The 21897-nt window shown below is 38.6% G+C and overlaps 1 protein-coding gene across 1 annotated transcript in view; it reads right to left on the bottom strand.

Moving 5' to 3' along the window:
* SLIT3 (slit guidance ligand 3) overlaps positions 1–21897 on the bottom strand; it is a 529407-nt gene that overhangs the window by 106642 nt on the left and 400868 nt on the right. Inside the window, exons 16-19 of the mRNA XM_080399320.1 lie at positions 20894–20968; positions 11556–11699; positions 6821–6964; positions 1851–2014 (exon numbers count right to left, since the gene is read on the bottom strand). Coding sequence (XP_080255446.1) covers positions 1851–2014; positions 6821–6964; positions 11556–11699; positions 20894–20968 — 527 coding nt within the window. The remainder of the gene's footprint in view (positions 1–1850; positions 2015–6820; positions 6965–11555; positions 11700–20893; positions 20969–21897) is intronic.

Here is a 21897-nt window from a genome sequence, read left to right as displayed (position 1 = left end):
GCTGAAACAGAGAACTTGACCAGAATACTGCCCTTAAATTCACCTAGACAGATGATATTCACTATCCACTCTGCTTTAGGAAGATTTTTTTTTTTAAATTCAGTTTTTAGATGTTATTTTTTTACTTAAGTCAGCCTGGCACTTCATTTATCATCTCGATTGTAAAACCTCATTGTTTTTGACAAGGATAACCAGGCATACAACAAAGAGAACAGCATACTTTTAACTGCTGATGATCCATCTGTGCACACATAAAAATATCTACTTTCTCCAAAAACGGTTTCAAAAGTCCATAAACAGCAGATTAAATACTGTAATTGAAGAACAATAGGGTTTCTGCGCAAGGAACCAAACTCTTTGAAGTTAAGAACATTAAAGCATGTATTTTCCCCAAAAGCAACAGGCTTTGTAAAACATCAGGCAAATGCATGCTATAGTCTCATGATGCATATGAAAGGAGATACTTAATGGCACATTCTGTAGATGACAGTGAGAGGAACCACACAAGTGTTTGTGAGTGCAGGCAGCATGAGTTCACCAGCACGGAGACACAGTGCTGCAATCCAAGAGCACACAGTCAGCTGTCATTATGTGCCTCATTTTTACTTTTTCTGAACTGATGCAAGGACTAATTGAGACAGATCTGTTGCTTTCTTCTCTCTGCTGGATGTACCCATGAGCATTGAGACTAAAGAATAAGACTGGAAATCCTGGTACAAGATAACAAAAGTACCCATAAATGTATGGGTAGGGAATAATTTGTATTCAAAGGGATGGAGAAGCACAACCAGCCAACAGAAGAACACCGAAGGTGGTTGTTCTTTTTTTTTTCCTCTCCAGCTGACCTTAATGACTGGAAATAAAATTAAAAAAATTTCATAATCCTGCAGAAAGAGCATGTTTCTTCAGCATATTCAATTTTCCCATGCTGTGTTTTACACCCTGCCACCATCTACCTTCCATTCACCACAGTTGTCTCAGTGACTATGATAGAGAAAGCTCCCAAGCATGGAATGTCATTTTGTGGACCAGGAATTTATTTTTTCCTCCCAAACTAAAAGCGAATTATTCTTTAATGACTAAACTTGGGTCTCTTGAGCTCTGAGCCCAAGCACCTGGGCTTTTTGCCAGATTGCTTGACTAGAACAGGAATAAATTTCTAATCCAAGTAGGAAACTTCTATCACTCTTAAGGTCTCTTTAGAGCTATGACTAACTGCAGCTCCAGCATATCTGGTCTTAACAGGCAATCACAGCCTACAAGTCAAGTTAGCAGTGGATTCATCAGTCAGTTTTTATCCTTACTATTTTCTCTAAAATGTGCTTGATCAGAAGACAAAGAACTACCTGAAGAATAAAAGAGATGTCAGGATTATATTTTTTAAACCTATATGGACCCAGCAAAGCATTAAGCATCACTGAGACATTTCAAATAATATCTAAGTTTTTTTTATTCCCCTGTATTCACACCTGTTATTGGTGAAACTAGACAGTATCCAAAACTAAAAGACCTGCTGAGCAAGCACCATTCCCACTGGCTTCAGAGTGATACCTAAGTGTATAAATAAGGAAGTGGGAGGAAGGGACGGGATTATACTAGGATTATACAAAGCAGAGCATTTGTCTATAATAAATTCATTCTTATATTTAGGTGAAGATAGTAGAAATTCAGAAACTGGAAATCAAGAACAAAAATAAACTCCTGTTAGGGAACAATGATGTTCAACTCTAGATGGCTCTTCCTCATCACTAAGCTGAAACATTTACATGGAGTATTGCTTGATAGGAAGGGAGGCTCTCACAGAGGTGCCAACATCATCATAAATCCCAAACTGAATTGGATTGTCTTACCATCACAGGTGAAGTCCTGGATATCTACATCTTGGATTGGAATATCCTTTAAGAAAAAGGGTTTCAAGCAGCGTGGATTTCCACTGACAATTCTTTTCTTCCTCAACCATTTTCCCAACCAGGCCAAATGGCAGTTACAATTAAAGGAGTTAGCCAGCAAATTGCTGAAACGAAACAAGACATAGTCGCATCAAACATGAACATAAAGAAATACTTAAATAACTACAGAAATATGCTGGGTTCCAAGTCCAAGCCCTTTCCTACCATCTGTTTCGGCATGATCCTCCTCTGTTATACAGATCAGGGAAGTTCTATGCAGGTTTTGTACTAGGACTAGGGTTGTAATTAAAATATATATATGCACATGTATATATGTATAAGATTATAAACCAAAGTACTTACTACTACAGCTATTATTTAAACATACTTACATGACTACCAGGGCTGTATTTGTAGTGGATTTCAACCCAAGCTACAGCTCACACCCAAGTCTAAACTCACCTCACACACTGCACTCACGTATGCACGATCTTCAACGTGATTACTTCAGGCAATGCCATGGAAAAGTTTCGCACTGCTAGCCCTTTGCACAGACCTCCGTGTAACACCCACTACGTGTAGCCAAGCTGGCTTAGCATGAAAAAACCCAAAGCTTTTTTCTGGAGTCCTGTACTGAAATGCCTATCCATAATTTGTGTGAAACCTTATGACTAAACTTCAGATGAAGGAAAGAGGCTGATATCCCTGGTAAAAACCAAGGCTGACTATCCTATGTACAAAGACAGGGAGAATCAATAGCTTCAGTCTGAGGTTCCCTCACTGAAGAAAAACGAGCTGTCAGGGCCCCCTGTATGGAAAATGAAGTATCTAAACTAACACTGATGGAATTCTCACATCATATGTGAGTATGTCTGAGAGTTACTATTCTGGTAGCACAGAAAAAAAGATAATGAGATTTCTTGAAAGCATAGTGTATCTTAAAGACAAAAAAAATTCAGGCCTTAAAGAATCAGGCACTTCAAACGTAGGCATAGTTGCTGAAGACCTTGTAAGTCTTCACTTGCAACACGCTTTTACAAACCTAAAGAGGTAGTCAAAATCACCTTAGGTTTTCAGCCAAGCAATTCCTCCAGAAAACACTGCTGAAGACTAAAACATATGGCACAGTTGAGGTGTTGCAGCAGGAAAACAAACCCAAACCAATTCCACAATTATATAGGTTCTAGGCCAACATCACATACCCACAATATGATTTACAGCTGCTCTCTGCATTGTAAAAAACCCCCATACTTCAATCACTGCACTACCCTGGAGCTCTGAGTGTGTAATTACATGTAGATCTAGCACAGGCTGTTGTACATTCTGTAGGAGGAGAAAACTCAGTATAACGTTCAATAATAAAAACAACCTATTTCATGTTGTCTAGGACTCAAAGGCAAGGCTAACTTGCTGTATAAAGGAGAGAAAACAAACAGGTTACATAAGAGCTTTCAGACAGAACGTGCAGAAAAGCACTGACAGCATTATTCTAATTCTAGTTAATATCCTTCTGAAGCGTTTTCCATTTTCTTTAATCCATAATGAGACCACATGCAGGATGCCTTGTATATTTTCCATACTGACATACTTTGGCATGAACATAGTGTTTAAACCAAATGTTTAAACCTCCAACGCTAAGTGAACCAATGCTTCAAAGGCCATTTGTTCCACTGACGGAAGAGGGTGAGATCATATTCACAGAACAACTTCCGTGACACAAATCCTTAGAATGAAATAATCCACAATTGGAAACAAACAGCAGGTGTATATAATCAGGTTTCTGGAAAAAAAGTGCCTCTGAATATAAAGAACATTTTGCACATCTAGAAAGCATCTTACTGGGACATATAAAAAAAACTTTCAGAAACATTTAAACATTAGTCTACAAAATGCTCCCATCAAAATAGTAATTATCCCTTTCTACAGGGGAGAGGTTGCTTTGACTTAATGTGCTACTGCTCACTAGCTGAGCAGCAGTAACTATCCACAAACGCTCATTTACTTCTGGGCAAACAGGTTAACATATGGCCTAAAATGTATTAAATCCCTGGATTATGATTTTTTTTTAAGAACTAAAAAAGAAATAAGTTGTTACATACAAAATTAATAGAGAGAAAAAAAATCTACTGTTTGTTCAAATAACTCTGTGTAAAAAAGGACAAATTTACCTTGTCACACATTATACACCTGCTCCTGACACTGTATCAACACCTAAATTTTATCCTTTCTCCAACTTCAGAGCAGTGATTTTTTGCTTTAATGTAGTATGAAGTTCATACATGTCCCTACATATGTGTTCTTTCCACAGCAAGACTGTGATACAGCTTTTGGGAAAAAATGTGAGATCAAGGCTCTCTATAAAGTATCACATCAGACAAGAAATTCCCTACTTTACTTGAAAAGCAACTGTAGGTCTGGGAAGGCAAATTATTTGCAAAAGCTTCGTTCTGGAATCTGGCTATTCAAGTGGAGTTCTCAAATCACAAACAGCAATGTTGGGCAGCCAAATAAAAATTCATAATTAGTAATCAGAGTTCTCACACGTAAGATTGTGATTTAACCACTCAAACAGAAACAAAGGAATCAAGCTTTTAGCAAAGATATCGTACTAACATTAAACTCAGAAGTGTTTACTCAAGGACATAGACATGTTTTTAAAATCAAAAGGGAACAGAAGTCTTGAGGAATGAAGTATGCATATCCTACTACAAACGTCTCTTAAAAATTGCAAAGAAGCCATAGAATATTAACTATTAGAATGGATTCTAGTGACCTGTTGGAAAAACATGCTGAAACACATCTGGATATTGTTGAAATTAGGTTGAAAATATATCCTGGAATTCAGGTTAAGGCTATACTAGAATAGCTCCATGTCATTCTGATGAACCAGTTATCATTCTGGCATTAGCTCCATGCAGCTATTGTAGTATAATTCATGGGAAATCAGTTCTGCTTTCAAATACACCCACTTGACTGTGTAAGGACTGCAACACATGACTGAATTCTCTGTACGCAGAAGTGCACTTCAAATTAGGATGCTACAGTACCTAGTTTGACTAGTAACAAATAAGAAACTGCTATTTTTTTTACCAATAACTTACAAACTAGATGTTCTTCCTCTTCTGAAAACCATTAGGGCATTATTTTCAGAGCTGTCTGTGTTTTGATAATATCAATGAGGCTGACTCAGAGTAATAACAAAAGCAGCAATATTTTTTAATGCCGTAAATATGCCAAGATGAAAACTGAAACCTTAAACTTTGTATGAATTTCTGGCTTATATTAATAGATGTAAAAATAAGTAATTACAATACCCGATTAACTCACAAAGTGTGGGCTGAACAGGAAAAGCAGTCATACTATCTATCTTCAGTAGTGTTGTCATATAATATATCCACCTACAATGGAGTACTGCTAGGAAATTAACACATCTGAATTTTGCATTTATATGCAAAATACCACTATGGCCTTAAACCAATGTCTAAGGAAGTCAAAAGCACACCTTCTCCTGTCTGCAGGTCAAGCACAGAATGAAAATGTGTCACATCACAAACTTTTTCATCAAGACACAGCTAGGAACCTGCCACGACCAACATGATTATAAGTCAGTGCCAAAGCAATGCATTTTAATTAGCAGCAGCTTTAACTGCTGTTGTTAGATCCACAGCAGAAAAAAAAAAAGAAAATGGGCCTTCTGACAAAATGTGACAAAATGCTTCTATGCAAACAAGGTAGGGACTTCACAGACTGATTCAGAGAGTCACAGCTTTTAAGGGATCCATGGAAGGAGACAAATGTGTGAGAAGCAGGCAGGCATTGCTTGCAGCACAATAAGAACAAGCTTTCAGCGACTACCACTCTCTTTGACCAGTGACTTGAAAACAGTCAATAAAAATAATCTCGTAATTTTTATCTCTTCGTCCATCAATTTCAAGGAGGCTTTTGGGGCTACACAAAGTAAATGGAAGAAAAATCTGGGTTCTTTATGCTGCATGGAGCTAATGCCAAAATGGTGACTGATTTGCTGGTGAAAAGTTGTAACAACAAAATGAAAGTGTGAGCAACAAACCAGCTGAGATGCAACACCTCTTTCTATCCCAAACATGATGGAGAATGCTTTCAAAACCTGAAATGCAATAGCACCAGTGGTTTATTTTGATTGGACAATTAGGGTGCATTTTCAGAGCAATTTCCATTAACAGCAACATCAGGGTCCCATTCACAGATGGAAAAAAAGAGCAGACCTTCCATATTTATCATTCTGTACTTTACTACAATGGACACATTACAAAAAGCATGTAAACATATTTAAGAAGCAAGGGAAAAACTTCAAAGAAAGCTTGAGAAATATAAGAGAATTATCAGAAAAGCTTATGTCAGGATTTTCACATTCACATTCAGCAGGACTTGAGTATTTTCTCCTCTTAGGCTCCTCTGAAAATCTAAGCATTAGCTACTAGATTTCTTCTGATATTTAACTAACTGAAACACAACTGAAATTCAGATATTAACTGAAATCCAAGAAGCCATTCTTAACAAAATTAAGACTATACTGAAACTAAAGCAACTTCAGGGAGCTAAAGTGTAATAGGCTATGCCCTTGTGAATCCGCAGAGATTGTTTTACATGAACTTCTGCTGTGCATTGCACTAGGTTATGACACGGCAAAACATACAGTCACCCTGTCTGAGGCTGGCAACCTCAAAGTTTTTTCAGCCACTCAGCTGAAGCAATTCAAATATTTCTTTAAAGCACACCTTGAATCCTCCAAACCTGTGATTTCAGTAGGATGAATTTTTCTTTCCCTAAATGATATTTTCCATATATGAGCAGTAAGTAGTTTGATTTTGAAACTCATACGCTGTGTTCTTAAAACAAAAGCATGGAAGAACAGCATCATAACATGTTCATATCATAAAAAGATAACTTACATTGTAGACAAAGAGACCAATGTGCTGAAGGCTCCAGGGGTGATAGTGCTGATGTGATTATCATACAGAGAAAGAAGCCTCACTGAGCTCAGTCCGGCAAAGGTGTCATTGTTTATACAGCTGATAGAATTGCTCCTCAGCATCCTGCAAAGATTAAAACAGGGAATTAGGAACTACTGGGAGAAGGTATAATTTCCGGATAGGAGGTCCTTTATCTAGGGCATCAACAGATGTTTTGGCAAGCACTGTACTCTGTTTTTATTGATTGCTGAAGTACAACACGACTATAGGAGGGCTAGATTTGTATAAACATTGTTTCATGAATTTAAAACTCATTTCTTCCACAGAATGTTAGAGGCTGATGGGAGCTCCACATCTGAAAGTAGTATGCAATCAAAAATGAGTAGTGGCAAACTTGAAATAAAAAGTAGTCTTAATTTAGTAAATATGAGAGTAAGTGAAGACGTATTTCAGAAGCCAATTGAGAAAGACTGCCAGAAATGTGTGACAATCATAGGATGGTTTCAGTTGGAAGGGACCTTAAAGATGATCTAGTTCCACCCCTCCTGTCATGGGCAGGGACACCCTCCACCAGGGCAGGTTGCTCCCAGCCCCGTCCAGCCTGGCCTTGAGCATCCCAGGGATGGGGCACCCACAGCTGCTCTGGGCAGCCTGGGCCAGCGCCTCACCACCCTCACAGTGAGGAATTTCTTCCTAATACCTAATCTAAATCTCCCCTCTTTCAGTTTAAAGCCATTTGCCTTGTCCTGTCCCTACAGGCCCTTGTACAAAGCCCCTCTCCAGCTTCCTTGTAGCCCCTTCAGGCACTGACAGGCTGCTGTAAGGTCTCCCCGGAGCCTTCTGTTCTCCAGGCTGAACAACCCCAACTCTCTCAGCCTGTCTGCACAGGAGAGGTGCTCCAGCCCTCTGAGCATCTTCATGGCCCTTCTCTGGCCTTGCTCCAACAGGCCCATGTCCTTCTTATGTTGGGGGCCCCAGAGCTGGATGCAGTACTCCAGGTGGGGTGTCATAAGAGCAGAGTAGATAAGCTCGACCTGCTGGCCATTTTCTTTTGATGCAGCCCTGAATACGGTTGGCTTTCTGGGCTGCCAGCTCACATAGCTGGGTCATGCTGAGTTTCTGGTCCACCAACAGCCCCAAGTCCTTCTCCTCAGGGCTGCTCTCGATTCATTCTCCACCCAGCCTGTATTTGTGCTTGGGACCTTGCACTTGGCCTTGTTGAACTACATAAGGTTTGCATGGGCCCACCTCTTAAGCCTGCCAAGGTCCCTCTGGATGGCATCCCTTCCCTCCAGTGTGTTGACTGCACCACACAGCTTGGGGTCATCAGCAAACTTGCTGGGAGCGCACTTGATCCCACTGTCCATCTCACTGACAAAGATGTTGAACAGTGCTGGTCCCAGTAAGGACCCCTGAGGAATGCCACTCGTCAGTGGTGTCCATTTGGACATCGAGCCATTGACCACAACTCTTTGAGTGCAACCACCCAGCCAATTCCTTATCCACTAAGTGGTTCACCCATCAAATCCATGTCTTTCTAATTTAAAGAAAGGGATGTCATGCAGGACAGTGTCACATGCTTTGCTCAAGTGCAGGTAGATGATATCACTTGCTCTTCCCTTATCCATCAATGCTGTAATGTCGTTGTAGAAGGCCACCAAATTTGTCAGGCATGATTTGCCCTTACTGAGGCCATCCTGGCTGTCACCAATCACTTCCTTATTTTCCATATGCCTCAGCATAGTTTCCAGGAGGATCTCCTCCAAGAGTTGAGGCTGACTGGCCTATAGTTCCCCAGGTCTTCCTTATTTCCCTTTTTAAAAATAGGGGTTATGTTTCCCCTTTTCCAGTCAGTGGGAACTTCATCAAACTGCCATGACTTCTCTAACATGATGGATAGTGTCTGCGCAACTTCATCTTCTGGTTCCCTCAGGACCCATGGATGCATCCTGTCCGATACTAGCTGCATTACTTCTAGTCCTGTCATGGATGTTTTTGTAATCCGCACTGCATAAGTATGGAAGGAAACAGCATCCTCAGCAGAAATCAAGGAATACTTTAGGAAAGATTTCCAGACCTATCACAAGCTCTGAAATGTTATTATAATCATTAATTGACAAGACAGAAATCAGTAACTATCCTATAAAATGGTCTTTGCTCAGTGTTTGTGCCAGATGAATCAGTGCTGTGTTTTTGAAGATACATCTCTGAGTTGTTATGGTAACAATGAACTCGACGATAAAGCCCAATTAAACTGAAAGACTGTAGTATCTTGTTTCACTTCATAGCAAAAAAAGGCTCATGTGTATTTGTTACGCTGCATGCCAATCAACATCTGGGTCTGTAAACATCACTACACAGTTGCGATATTCCTACTTAGGTGAAAAATTATTCAGTAATTAAAGCATACTACCAAAAATCCACCAAATATATGCAACTCATGCTGCTGTTCCAGTGAACTGATCCTCCAAATAGAGGAGGGTTAATTCCTTGGTATCTAATTCATGCAGTGAGCAATGAAAATTCAGACTCCCTTAGAAGTCTGGATTTAAATCTCAGATTGGTATCCACCAGTTGGGTGTTTAGATGCTACATCGATAGACGCTTGAAAAACACCAAAGAGAGATTAGATATGGCTGGGAAGAAATTCACAGTGTAATCACAAACACAGTGTTGGACACCTGAATGTTACATTGCTTTTGCATTACTGTTTGCTACGTAAAGTTACTGTCACAGGCACTTCAGTCTTCAGAGTTTTGGTGTTGCAACTGGGGTGAAACTATGTCATAAAAGAGTCACAGGGCACAGAGACTTACACATGGAGTACGAAGTTGCCTGAAAGCTAGGTCGAGACCACAAGCTCTAAAATGAATAGAGTAGTAAATAAGAGAAGTAAGGCCCTTACTGGCTTAGTTGCAGTTGGAAACATTTTCTCAGTTCTGTATGTAAAGTATCAGGCAGTCATACTTCAAGATGTGGTGACTGAATTTGGATGTCAGTATGTCTTGCACAGAAATTTATTACATTTCAGGAAACATATGGTCTTTTAAAAACTGGACCATGACCTTGTCCAATGTGGCATCTTTGTAAAAGATCACAATTCTTATGTTCAAAGTCAATTAATGGACAGAAATACATGTCCCTCAAGCCAAAACCTTTGGGTTTGTATCATGGTTCACCATGCAACGCGTGCCCTTCCTGAAGGAATACTTATCCTTACAGATCCTCATATCATGCTGTGTATATTTAGACTGCTTTATCAGCTAGGGGGAAATGTAAATCAGGTCAGCAGGATAGCTTGAATGTTAAGCATCTTTTTATTAAAAAATGCTGATTTTTGTTTAGGAGCATTGCCACAGGCTGCTTTACAGTATAAAAATAAATTTAGTATCTATAGACGGTATTTTCAAACCCCTTAGTAAAGTGTGTACATTAAATTAAAGAACAGATGGCTACAGAAAAAAATTGTTAAAGGAACAGCAAAAGAAAAGGTCTGTATTCACCATTACAGGCCAAAATTCTTGAAGTGAAACTTAGATATTTTTTTACACTTGAGTAAGGACTGAAGTAATTGTGCCATGATACATTGTAACATAAGAAGTATTTGCTGCTAATGACTAAATTGCAGATTTTGAATCACATTTTGATTCCTAGGGTCTGTGTACTAACAGCATCCACACAGTCAAGTGCTTGCTTTCTGTATCAGGGAGGACTGCAAGAGAGACATTTTTCATGTACAAATCATACGTATTGCCTGGCACAAGTCTGTTGTAACCAGAAGCCTAGTCCCTGACTGCTTCTCAGGATGGTGGATTGGACACCATCTTGAAGTCTTGTCTGAGATCCTTCTTCCAATATAACTTTTAACATGAAAATAAATTAGTATTAGGTACTATGAGTTTATGTACAAGTGTTAGTTCTCAGAAATAAATTACAAAGGTTGGCTAAGCACAAAAGTAATACCAAACTGATTTCTTATGCATGTGGGCTCTATGTCTCTTTCACACTCTCCCCAACCACAACCCCATTAATACTATGCCCAGACATAACTTTTATGGTACTTGGTGTGGGCAAGAAAGAGCATGCTGTGGCTAGTCCAAAGTGATGCCTGTGCTCATGGGCCACTACACCTGTTGCATAGTGAGTGGCCAGTTACCTTCTGTCAGCAGGACCTATCACAGTTTGGTTATACCTGCCTTAAAGTTGCTTAGCTATGCCTGTTTTGTTGGCAGCAGTAACTTGAGTGTTTCTTCACTCCCTACCTAATGATTTCATAAAGTTGTAGGGTATTAAAAAGCTTTTAGGCTCCTAGCCTAGGCTGAGGTTTGGTTTAAGTAGACCAACAATTCCAGTTTGGGTGGAGATGGAGTGGGATGATGGACTAATAGATAGCAAACATGTTCCTACATACCTTCTTTCCATAGAAAATAACAAAATATTAAAAGTATTAAATGATTGAAAGTGTCTAAATTTGACCCATGACAGGTTCACCATCATGTTACTCCCCAAATTCTTTAAAATTTGTTTTTTTCACAGAACTAGCAGATAAATCTCAAACCTACCCAGGACTAGAAATACATTGAAAACATCATGATAGTGATACAAGACCCCGCCTTAGAGCTCATTGTGTATTAACAGATATTTTAGCAGGCATTGCTGAACTTGAGCACTGCCACTCAGAGAGGAACAGAGAAGGACAAGTCTGGGCACTTACAATGTCTTTAGCCCTGTGAGGCCTCTGAACATTCGTCCATGCACTGATTCCAGTTGATTCTCTGTCAGAATCAGTTCCTGCACTCCTGAAGCTCCATCAAACGTGCCTTCTCGGATTTCCTTGATCTTATTGTTGCTTAGGTTTCTGGAAGGACACAACCAGTCACAATAATATAATTATTAGCATTTTATTCCAAACATACGTCATCACACTGGGAGGAGGAAGATGGGAAGAATATGTGCCTTCTAGTGCTTATCTAGAGAGACATCCCTTCAGCAAGGAGAGCACACAGAAGTTCAAAAGTACACCTACTGAACTTACAAACAGCTCCTCTTCACTCATCAAAACCACAACTATATCAGATATATCAAGAGCATTGAAATTAATAGAACTTCGAGGTCTTTAACAAATCATGTCATTCTTGCTTGTAAGGGTCTCAGGGATAAAATAAGTGGGGGGTTTCTAAAATCTGATTTATGTCCATGAAGTTATGGACCATGCTTGGGACTCAGTGCTCATCTGGCAAGAATTGGTTAATGCTACTACCAGTGAAACAGGTACCACACACTGAAATGCAGACCACTTTTATTTAATGTACCAGGACATTTACTCTTTTTAAACTCAACACTGGAGTAACATCCAAAACTATGTGACTGCATGTACCTAATATAAATTTTAATATGTGCATTCATGACCTCCCAGGCACTTAAATTTAACACCACCACTCAAAATGAAATGAGTATCACTTAATTCCCAATTCACAGCTACTGCAATATACAGCATTATTTTCTAAATATTTACTCTGCCTATACAGTCTCAAGATGTTTGCTTATAGATCAACATTGGAAAACGTCAATCTACAAAGTCAAATGAAATTCTGATGAAATGCAAAATTAACCTTTTGAATATTTCATATTTGTGAAAAACCCAGTGAACAGACAATTTCTGAATGATAAAATGCCATTAGAGATGCATAAAAATAAATGGCATTGAATTATTTAAAACATTTTTATAAAAGGCCTTAAGCACGTGAAAACCTTGGGCCTCAGTCCTTCAAGCATCTCCTATGATGACCTGTATAGTTTATGATGAATTATCTTATTTATTTAAGTTTATAACAGGAAACACTATTCTTTGTTTTACTGTCTACAACAAAAAAAGAGAAAGTAAAATATATGCTCTTGCTCCCAAGAAGATGCCAAATTCCAACACTATTACTCATACTGAATAGCACATTATTCCAGAAATGATCCCAGTCCACACGCAGCATGAGTAATAGTTTCAAAATCCAATTCCAGGTGATATAAAACAAATGACAAGGTATCAGATTAACACCCGGGCTACTCTGCTGAGAAGAACAGGCGATCTTGTTGGGATAAAAGTTGACAGAAGACATGGCAACAGGACAGCTTGGCCTTAGATAGAAATAATGTGGGTCTTGCTCTTTGCAGAAGTCATCACTTAATAAAAAAAAAGTTGAGTCATGGAGATATGTTTCATGTGGGAAACTTGAGTATGCTGGTTTATGTCTGCAGAACAACTGTCAGATAGTGGGCCCTAAAGCATGTGGCCCATCACCTCTTGTGCATTCTGTGATCAGAAAGAATAGGAGTATGCCAGAAATCAGCCAAAAATAACATGAAAACATATAGAAATACTTACATGCAGATTTTGCTTTCCAGAAGTTTAGTACTTTGTGCTAACACTCACAAGAAGAGTTTATGTTCAGTGTCAAAGCAAGTCAAGGAAGGATATTCTGACATATGCATTTAATTTTGGGGCTGAGCTATTGCTCTAGTGGAAATGTTTAGAGCTCAGCATCTCTTTTGAATGTTGGCATAAATAAATGCTCCCAGTGACCCCTTTCCCGGTAAAGATCATGCCATGATGCATATTTGCACAAAAATAAATGAAAAAATTAGTTAATGTTTGTGGTGGGAAGGGAGGGTAAGTTACTATAATAAACAAAGTCTTTGACTTTCAATTCACAGATTGCAAACTGACCTATATTTGTAGTTACAAAGCTTTATTAGTTAGTTTTTACCATCTAGAAGATATTTAGTCACATATATTAAAACATCTGTACAACTTACAGATGATTAGATACTCAAGGAAGAAGAGAGCAAATATTGGAGAAAAAGGCTGGCTGTAATTTGCAAAGAAATTGGCACCTTTATACAATCCAAACCATCTGAATTTTAATTGCTGCCAAAGAACTTCTGTAGATAGGGAGCTTCACTCATTTGAGTTAATAATGCCTGATCATTTCAACAATTTCAATTATCCAAAAATATGCTAGCAGTTTCAGAAGAAGCCAATTATATATATATTTCCCATGCAAAAGATCTGAAAATCCAAGATTAAATGCTATGATGAAATCAAAGTTGCAAGGCAGAGAAAAGACAAGCTTTACAATAATATAGGTAAAGATGACACTGCCCTGCAATCCCCTCTTGGGGTATTATCAAAGCAGATGTTTTGCAAACCTGGATTTCTTTATTTGTCTTCCTTAATGAAAGCTTCCCATACCAGAATGCAACAATAACAATAAAAAAAGGTAAATGACATTCACTAAAAAAAAAAAAAAGAAAGTATCCTCCTTAAAGTCTGACCTACTAGAATAATAAACACAAGAAATAACATACTTTTTGGTCTAGAATTCCCAGCAAAGATAATCAACTGATACAAACCTTGAAAAATGAAAGCAGTGAAACTTTTGCCTGTTCTGCAGCTCAGAGAGCTCTACTCCATCCTTCCAGTACTAAAAGATTCTTTCATACATGAACATAGCACTTGAGAAGGATTTTTTTTTTAAATCAGAAAAAAAATTTCTGACAGACTTTATAGCAAACTCCCATTATAGAAAAGCCCCATCCTCTTGCAACACTAAGCTTCTATAAGGAATTCTTCTTGAAATACTGGAAGACAGTGGAAAATAAAACGAGTCTTGAGGATCTCCCAAGTTATCTATGCCCTCTGGCAGGACCCTAATGGGAGCCTATAGTCAACCTGGTCATTCAAGAAAGGGTATTGTTTCTGTAAATACTTCCTGATTTGTCTTGGTAATAACATTTAATCCTATTTCCAGACTTTTTAGGTAAGAGGTCAAAAGAAATTTTCAGCAAGCCTAGGTCTACTTTATGTGGGGCAGTGAATAGGAAATCAACAGATCTAAGAAGTTATCAAGGTGACACTGTTCACACAGCTCACTTTACAGTCAGATTTTATTTACTTTATGGCTAAAGTTTACAATAATATTATTTCTGAGCACAGAACAAGCTGGACTCTATGCAGGTTTAACAGAACCATTCATCCTGCTGTACCTGCTGGGTCAATTTTAACATTCCAGCATTCAATTAATTCATCACTGCGTTACCAACACACCTTCCCACAAGAATGACCACCAGTGTGCAGTCCGAGTGCAAAGGCTCTGCTTGGTCTCACCTTGAACTTTGTAGTTTTATCATACAAACAGCCTGAGTGGGAGTTTCTCTAGAATATTTCCATCTGTTGGTGAAATGTTTGGAATTTTAAAGTGTATGTTAGGAGGAAAACCCCAGTGCTGTTGCATTCTTCTGCAGGATGCTGAGAAGGTTTTACAGCTTTTACCAACAGTCTAGCTGGCTTATGTAGGGTGAGTTGTTCTGAGCAGCAGGATGGCACTGAAAGTCTTAAATATTACAGACAGACAGGTATGCCCAGTGACACTCCTACATGCATTCAGGAGAGCAGAATGATGGCCTTATTGGTAAAAAAGGGAGAGGCACACAATAAGCCCAAATGCTATGTACCACAACACTCTTGACAATTTAATTTCCAAAACCAAAGTCTGTTTCTATATAACAAGTGACACATGACTGCAATCTCAATTGCCATCGCAAAATTTATGCTTAGGGGAAAGAACAGCAGGTAACAGCTGTTTCCAAGGACACAAACTACTTTTACCTCCCCAAGAAACTTGACATTCTCTATTTGAAACTGACTTCTAGTCTGCAAATTTCATCATGATTCAATTTTATTTTGCATGTAAAATGTGTTAAATCTTGGGCTGACACTCCATACAATTCAACATTGGAGAAATATTTACAGACAAATTAAGCCTCCAAAGGCAATTATATACTAGAGGTGGGGTTGGCAGTACCAGCTATTGCCAAGACAGCCTGACGCTTCCTATTACAAGTCCATATTTTACGTTCACTTTGTAACTTTGGCAAGACTTAACATAATGAACTGTTAGACATCCCTTTCAGGTTTTGAAGTAATTTTTTTTTATTGTTCTTGTTCTCTGAGAAAAAAGTTCAGTCCCCTTTCTCCCCAGCAGTGCATGTAGTATGGCAGTTCACCTTTTATTTTGAATGTGAGCTCATTGCCAATTTTTCCTCGCAGAAACAGCTGCTGGGACCTGAGCGGGAACTGCGAGTCCCACTGATTTCATGTAGGCGCTGGGGAGTGGGCAGGCTCTGGAGCTGACATCTGGGAGCTGCAGGCTCTCCTTATGTGTCAGCATCCCACTTCAGCAGGCAAGTGCATCTCTGTGCTCCCACCGAGATAGGTACCCAGGGGGTTTTGGAACTTAAACCTGTCTGCCATGGCCAGAAGACACCTCCAGGCTCCCACTGCCATGGAAGTCCCCAAGCACTGGAGGGTATTTTTACTGATTAACAACTTGAGGTAGTCCCAGTGTTTGCTTCATGCTGAATTTGTTAGTTGTTGGGAGCAAAGAACTGTTCCCTTCCACAAAAGTGTCAAAACCTTACCTCTGCCAACAGTAATGTCACCCCTCATCCCTGCCTTATGCAAGATCTTGCTGTGTTGAGTGAGAACTTCCACTAGCAACTTCTACCTCCTCTGCACAAAGGCAGAAGCCTCCAGCTCCCAGTGCTGGGGAGCAGCAGGTCCTGGAGCCTTTCTATCTGACAGGGATAGGATACCCCCAAAAAACCAAGTCATGGAGCTGTTCCCACTCTAATGGAGCTCAGAAATGCATCCTTGTATTTCTTTTGCACTTCAAGCAGATTCAAAATGCTCTTTTCTAACCACCCTGAAAAATACTAGCAACACAGGTCTTGGAGCGTGGAAGCCACTGTAATGTGACTTTAGCTTTCAGAAACAAGTCATCCCTTTACACTTGCAAGATCAGGTGAGGTAGTATGGTAAGAATGCAATGAAAGCAACACAGAGGTCAGGGCACTTTGCAAAACCCACTAGAGATCCCAGTAAATTACTTCTCGACCGGGTTAGATCTGTCTACAGGAATCTACATCAACCTCTTTATTCCACTGTAAAAGCACTAAACATAAAGATGGATTAAAATTTAAGTTATGAAAATAGCATTATGTATATGGGATTTTGCAGCTAATTACTGAAGTAGAATTTTTTATTTTAAAGGCACATGCAGACATGTTAACCATACAAACCAGCAGGGCAATCTTAGCAATTTAATTCCTAAGTAAAATATGGCATAACTTTACATTATGGATCTGTGACCTTCGAATTTCTATCTCAAGACTTAATTTTGTTTTGCAGTAAAATGGATTAAATCCTGGGCTGACACATAGTACAATAAGATACAGCTTAGGAGGAATATTTACAAATGACACTTAAAAGATAATTACATATTAGAGGTGGGGTTGGCAGTACAACCTGTTGCAAAGGTGGTCTGACAGTACCCCTTTCTTTTTTATATATTTACTTTATAAAATTGGCAAGATTTAGAAGAATTTTAAAAAATAAAAGAATAAAAAATTTAAAAGAACTGTCAGGTGTCCTTTTCATGTTTAGAGGTAGATACTTTTTAGTTTTGTTTTTCTTATTTTTTTTAAACAAAAGAAGGAAGTGCTTCTATTCCAGGAAATAAAGCTAACCAAAATACCATTTTCCTCATATCTCAAAACTCTAATATTTTTTTATGAAAAGCCTGAAGCACTCAAATAAATTCTGAATTCAAATTTGTTAATTGGTAACTACCATGTAGGTGTTCCATTCAAAGGATACATCTTCCCTGAGAAAATGTTGGGATTTAGCTGAATTCTTAGTCTTTAACAGAGATATTTATGTTTCCTACCACAATCCAAGGAGATTGCAAGACATATTTTTTGGAAAATTTGAATTTTAGACACTAATTTTACAGAGATTTTTTAATTTGGATTCTTCTTTGAATGACATCTTCCATTGTCTCATAAAACAGTGCATGACACCAAGCTACAGTGTCTGTGCCAAGTTTGGGGCTGGGCACGTTTCTCTAAAGTATTTACTCTACCAGTCCCAGGCAGTATTCAGAAGTAACATCCTTGGGTGGATGGAGAAGGGGCCCCAGAGACATCTGTGAAGGCTATAAACAAACAGCTCAAGGCAAGGCCGTGGAGTAATTGTGTGTGAGGGCTAGGAAGGGAACCTCAATAAGAAGAGTAGTTTTGTTAGTGGCTAGAGAGAAGTACAGAGAAGAGGGACAGGACACTGGCCTTCTGCTGAGGCAAAGCATGGTGAGCATAGGAACTGCACCGAATCAGGAGATGAGGAACCTAGCAAGGGGCTGGAGCAAGGGTCCAACTGAAAGCTATTATGTGAATATATAATTAAAGACTATTTACACATATACACACTGAAGCAACCCTAATATGTCCATGCCAAATCTATGACTACTTCCCTTTGGAATCTTATTAGAAAACCCGAGACTGTGATACGCCACAACACACGTACAGACACAGACAATTGATGGAGCTTGAGTGACAAAAGAACAAATGTGAGCGTACATCTAGAATGCAAGTAAATTCTCCTTAAGGTCCAATTTGCAGACCTCCTCACAGTGTTTATGTTATAAATCAAAGCTACACTTAAGCATAATGTAAGATGAGGAGGTACTAATATGAAACACTCATCAAGAGGAAGGACGAACTAATCCCTCTATCTCTGGAATTATGCTGGAGCTTTACTAGCCACTGGAACCACAATACTCTGCAAGTAGTTTCTTTGCAAATTTCCTTGACAAGGATCTGTCACTAGTCTTAAACTAAAGGACATTCAGAGAGCAATCATTCAAATGCCTATTAAGATATCCAGATTTCAGATATTCAGATTAATTTCAGAAGAAAGAGAATTACAGAGATTAAATAAACAAAACAAAACAAAAAAATCAAAAAACCAAACCAACAAAAAAGGTGATTTAGGCTAATAGTCCACTACTGTGAAGCTCTGAACTGTTTTCTCAAGCCTAGGAAGTAATGCAATTTCCAGAAAGGTTCCTCCACCTGCTGTTTTCCTTTAACATTTGAACAGACAAGGAATATGATGAGAGAGAGTCAATATTGCCAATCAAATAACAGTAAAATTTCTTGTCCCTTATACACACTGAAAAATGGGGGTTTGATCAGCATTATTCCTCCTTAATTTAATAGCAGAAGTAAGACTTAATGAAGACCACATGCATCATTCCTGCCACACACAGAGCTGCTGCATTAGGGCCATTAGCAGCAGCAATCCCATCCGCTGGCATTTCCCTTCATTTTCCTTCTTGCGTGATGGAGAGGTGCCTATTATTAGCAGAAGGACACTTAGTAAAGGCCAAATAATAACATAGAAGGAAAGGGATGTTTGTTTGCTCATTTTGTTTTTCCTAGTAACTCCTTCCCTTCACAAAATGGGACTAGGAAAAAAGAAGTCTCATCTGGCTTCTTAAGGATCAAGCTACTGGGCAAGGTTATGGTTAAAATGTTGTTCCACTTACACAAAAAACCATCCTTTTCAGAAAATCCCTTTATTCAAATTCAGAAATGTCTTCACAACCTTAGGTAGAACAAAAGAATTAGCTCAAATACAAAGTTTACCTAAAGAGCCTCTGCTTGGAGGCTGTCACTAAAAATCCATGAGACACACATTTTATGAGGTATAGGGCACAACTTCTTTTTGCCATCTGTTTGAACTCAACCTGTGCAGTTCAGTTCTCCTCACCTACCAAGAACAAAGCAGAAAGATTTTTTTTTGTTTCAGAGGAAACAAATGCCTAAAAAATCCCCAAAACTCTGTTTCATGCTGCATTTATGCCTAACAATGCAGCCTGTCGAGGCATCCCTCGCACCTGAGTGATTGATGGGAACAGGAAGGACAGCACCATAACTTGACTACAGTAAGTATTAAATAAAATGAAAGAAATTATTTCAGCTATCACACCTCTCCAATTTTCAAAACATAAACCCTGAAGGTTTGATGAGGACAGATGCTTGCAATTTGTGTACATTTTTAATATACCATGCATTTTTCATTCTCATTTGCTGTCTACTTACATAGAAAATGGAGTGCCTCAACAATCTCAACAACTTTTTCTAAGTGCACCATAGCTACAACTTATGGTTCATTCACAAAATACTAGGCCAATACCAATGTACATAATTAATTCCCCAAGTCTGGTGGCCTGTGCTTGCACATACAACCCCCACTCCCAAACCTGCAACGCTGCACCTGAAAGTCTTGCAGAAATAAAACTGACATAAGAATCCCATTACAGTGGTCTCCAAAGCCCCTGGGATTTTACATGGGTACAAATGGCCAGGAAGCTCCAGATGGCATAAGCCATGTGAAATGAATGCAGAACAAAATGCCTGGTTGGTTGGTTTTCCTAAATTACCTTGACTCTAGCAATAAATTCTTACTAAAAGTAAACAGTTAGATGAGACATTAGCAATAGGGCCAGAGGGTTAAAACTTTAAATAACTTCAGAAAGATCCATTTAGAAGACTATTAGGAGGTATCTAACAGATTACTCACTTTCCAAAACACAGCTCTTATTAAATACATACATTGTACAGTGCCAGGAGTCAGGCTGTGGCACAACCACGACAGGCTGTTCAACAGAATTATACAGATATAATTGAATGACTGATCTCTAAATTAACTAATTGAGTTTCATCTTTAAAACAATAATGATCAAAAGAAGCTGCCATCATCTATATCTTATACTATTTTCCTTTGACTATTTGAAACAATCACACTAGCTGGAGTCACACTACACATTCAGAAGACAAAATCAATATGCTAAAATCTGTAGCCATCTCTAGCAATAAGCATACATCTGAATGAATTCTGGGACAGAATTCCCTTCAGTCTTCATAAGTCAAAGACTTTAAGAAATACAGCCTAAAGAACACCGAAATGTCAGCCTAGGGATCTTCATCTGTCTCTGTGGTTTACCTGGGCCTGTCCATCTAACAGACAACTCATTCTGTTTCCTTCAATTCACATTAAAAAAGTGATTTCAGCTATTGCATTACTAAACTACAAAACCTCCATCCTTCTTCGTAATCCAAGGCAGCATGTATTCTAACAAGCAAGTAACTCAAACTTACATTTTTCTGAGGTTGGGCAATTTCTTGAAAAGTCCGATAGCTTCCAAAACAGAAATATCGTTGTCATTCAAACGCCTGATAGGAACAAACAAAAAGACTTTTAATACTTCACAGATGTCTATAGATATACCTCTGTGACATACAGGGCTGTCACACAGAGAACTATGACCTTTGTTAAACAAGACATTATCTGCCATCCCTCTCAGACTCCTAGAGTGAAAAGAGTTTAGCTTTGAAGGAAAGGGAACATAGAAAAGTATCGATAGTAAAAGCTTAGGATGCCTTTAAGACTGTAATGCCAAGGGACAGGGTCAGAACTCCTCTTTCTTCCAACGCACAGGATAAGGGAATATTAAATTTGACCATTACACAGCCTCGTTTGCGTGACTGAACCTCCCTCACACATTCTGTTACAGAAGACATGCAATTGGAGATGTGGTCCATGTAAGCAGAAGGGATCTGATTTCATAACTGATTATGATAAATGATTACATAAAGTAGACTTTCCCATAAAAGTCTACTGGTCTTCAAAATTAATGAAATGGCCACTGTCTTGGCAGGCTTGGAATGCAAAATTCTTTCTCTGATTACATGTAGCTCCATTTTCCTGTGTAGAGACTTTGCAGTGTTTCTGGATGACACTCATATTTTTCTATCTTAACTTCAGATCATCAATTTTTATGGTTTAAAGAGAACACTTTAAGTATAATAAACAGAATACTAACACAAAAGGAGAACTGTGTTTGAAGGGGCTGCTGATATAACAAAAGAACCAGATTTTTCAGTTACCAAGTAATAAACGTGTTTTCTCTTACTCTCTTTAGCAGTATATGTTTATAATTTGTAAGAATCTCTAAAAGCAAGCAAATTTCATAAAATCACTTACCATACATTCAGAAAATCAGCTTAACCATACATTAGTTTTAGTGAGAGCCATTTCAGCCAAGTAGCAGGCACTGCTGAGATGGAATGAGTTCCTGGTCACAGATTTAACTCTAAAGGGT

Source organism: Falco punctatus (genome assembly GCF_963210335.1).
Source record: "Falco punctatus genome assembly, chromosome: 8".
NCBI lineage: Eukaryota > Metazoa > Chordata > Aves > Falconiformes > Falconidae > Falco > Falco punctatus.
The sequence above is the reverse complement of the archived record's forward strand: the minus strand, read 5'-3'. Positions and strand labels throughout refer to the sequence as shown.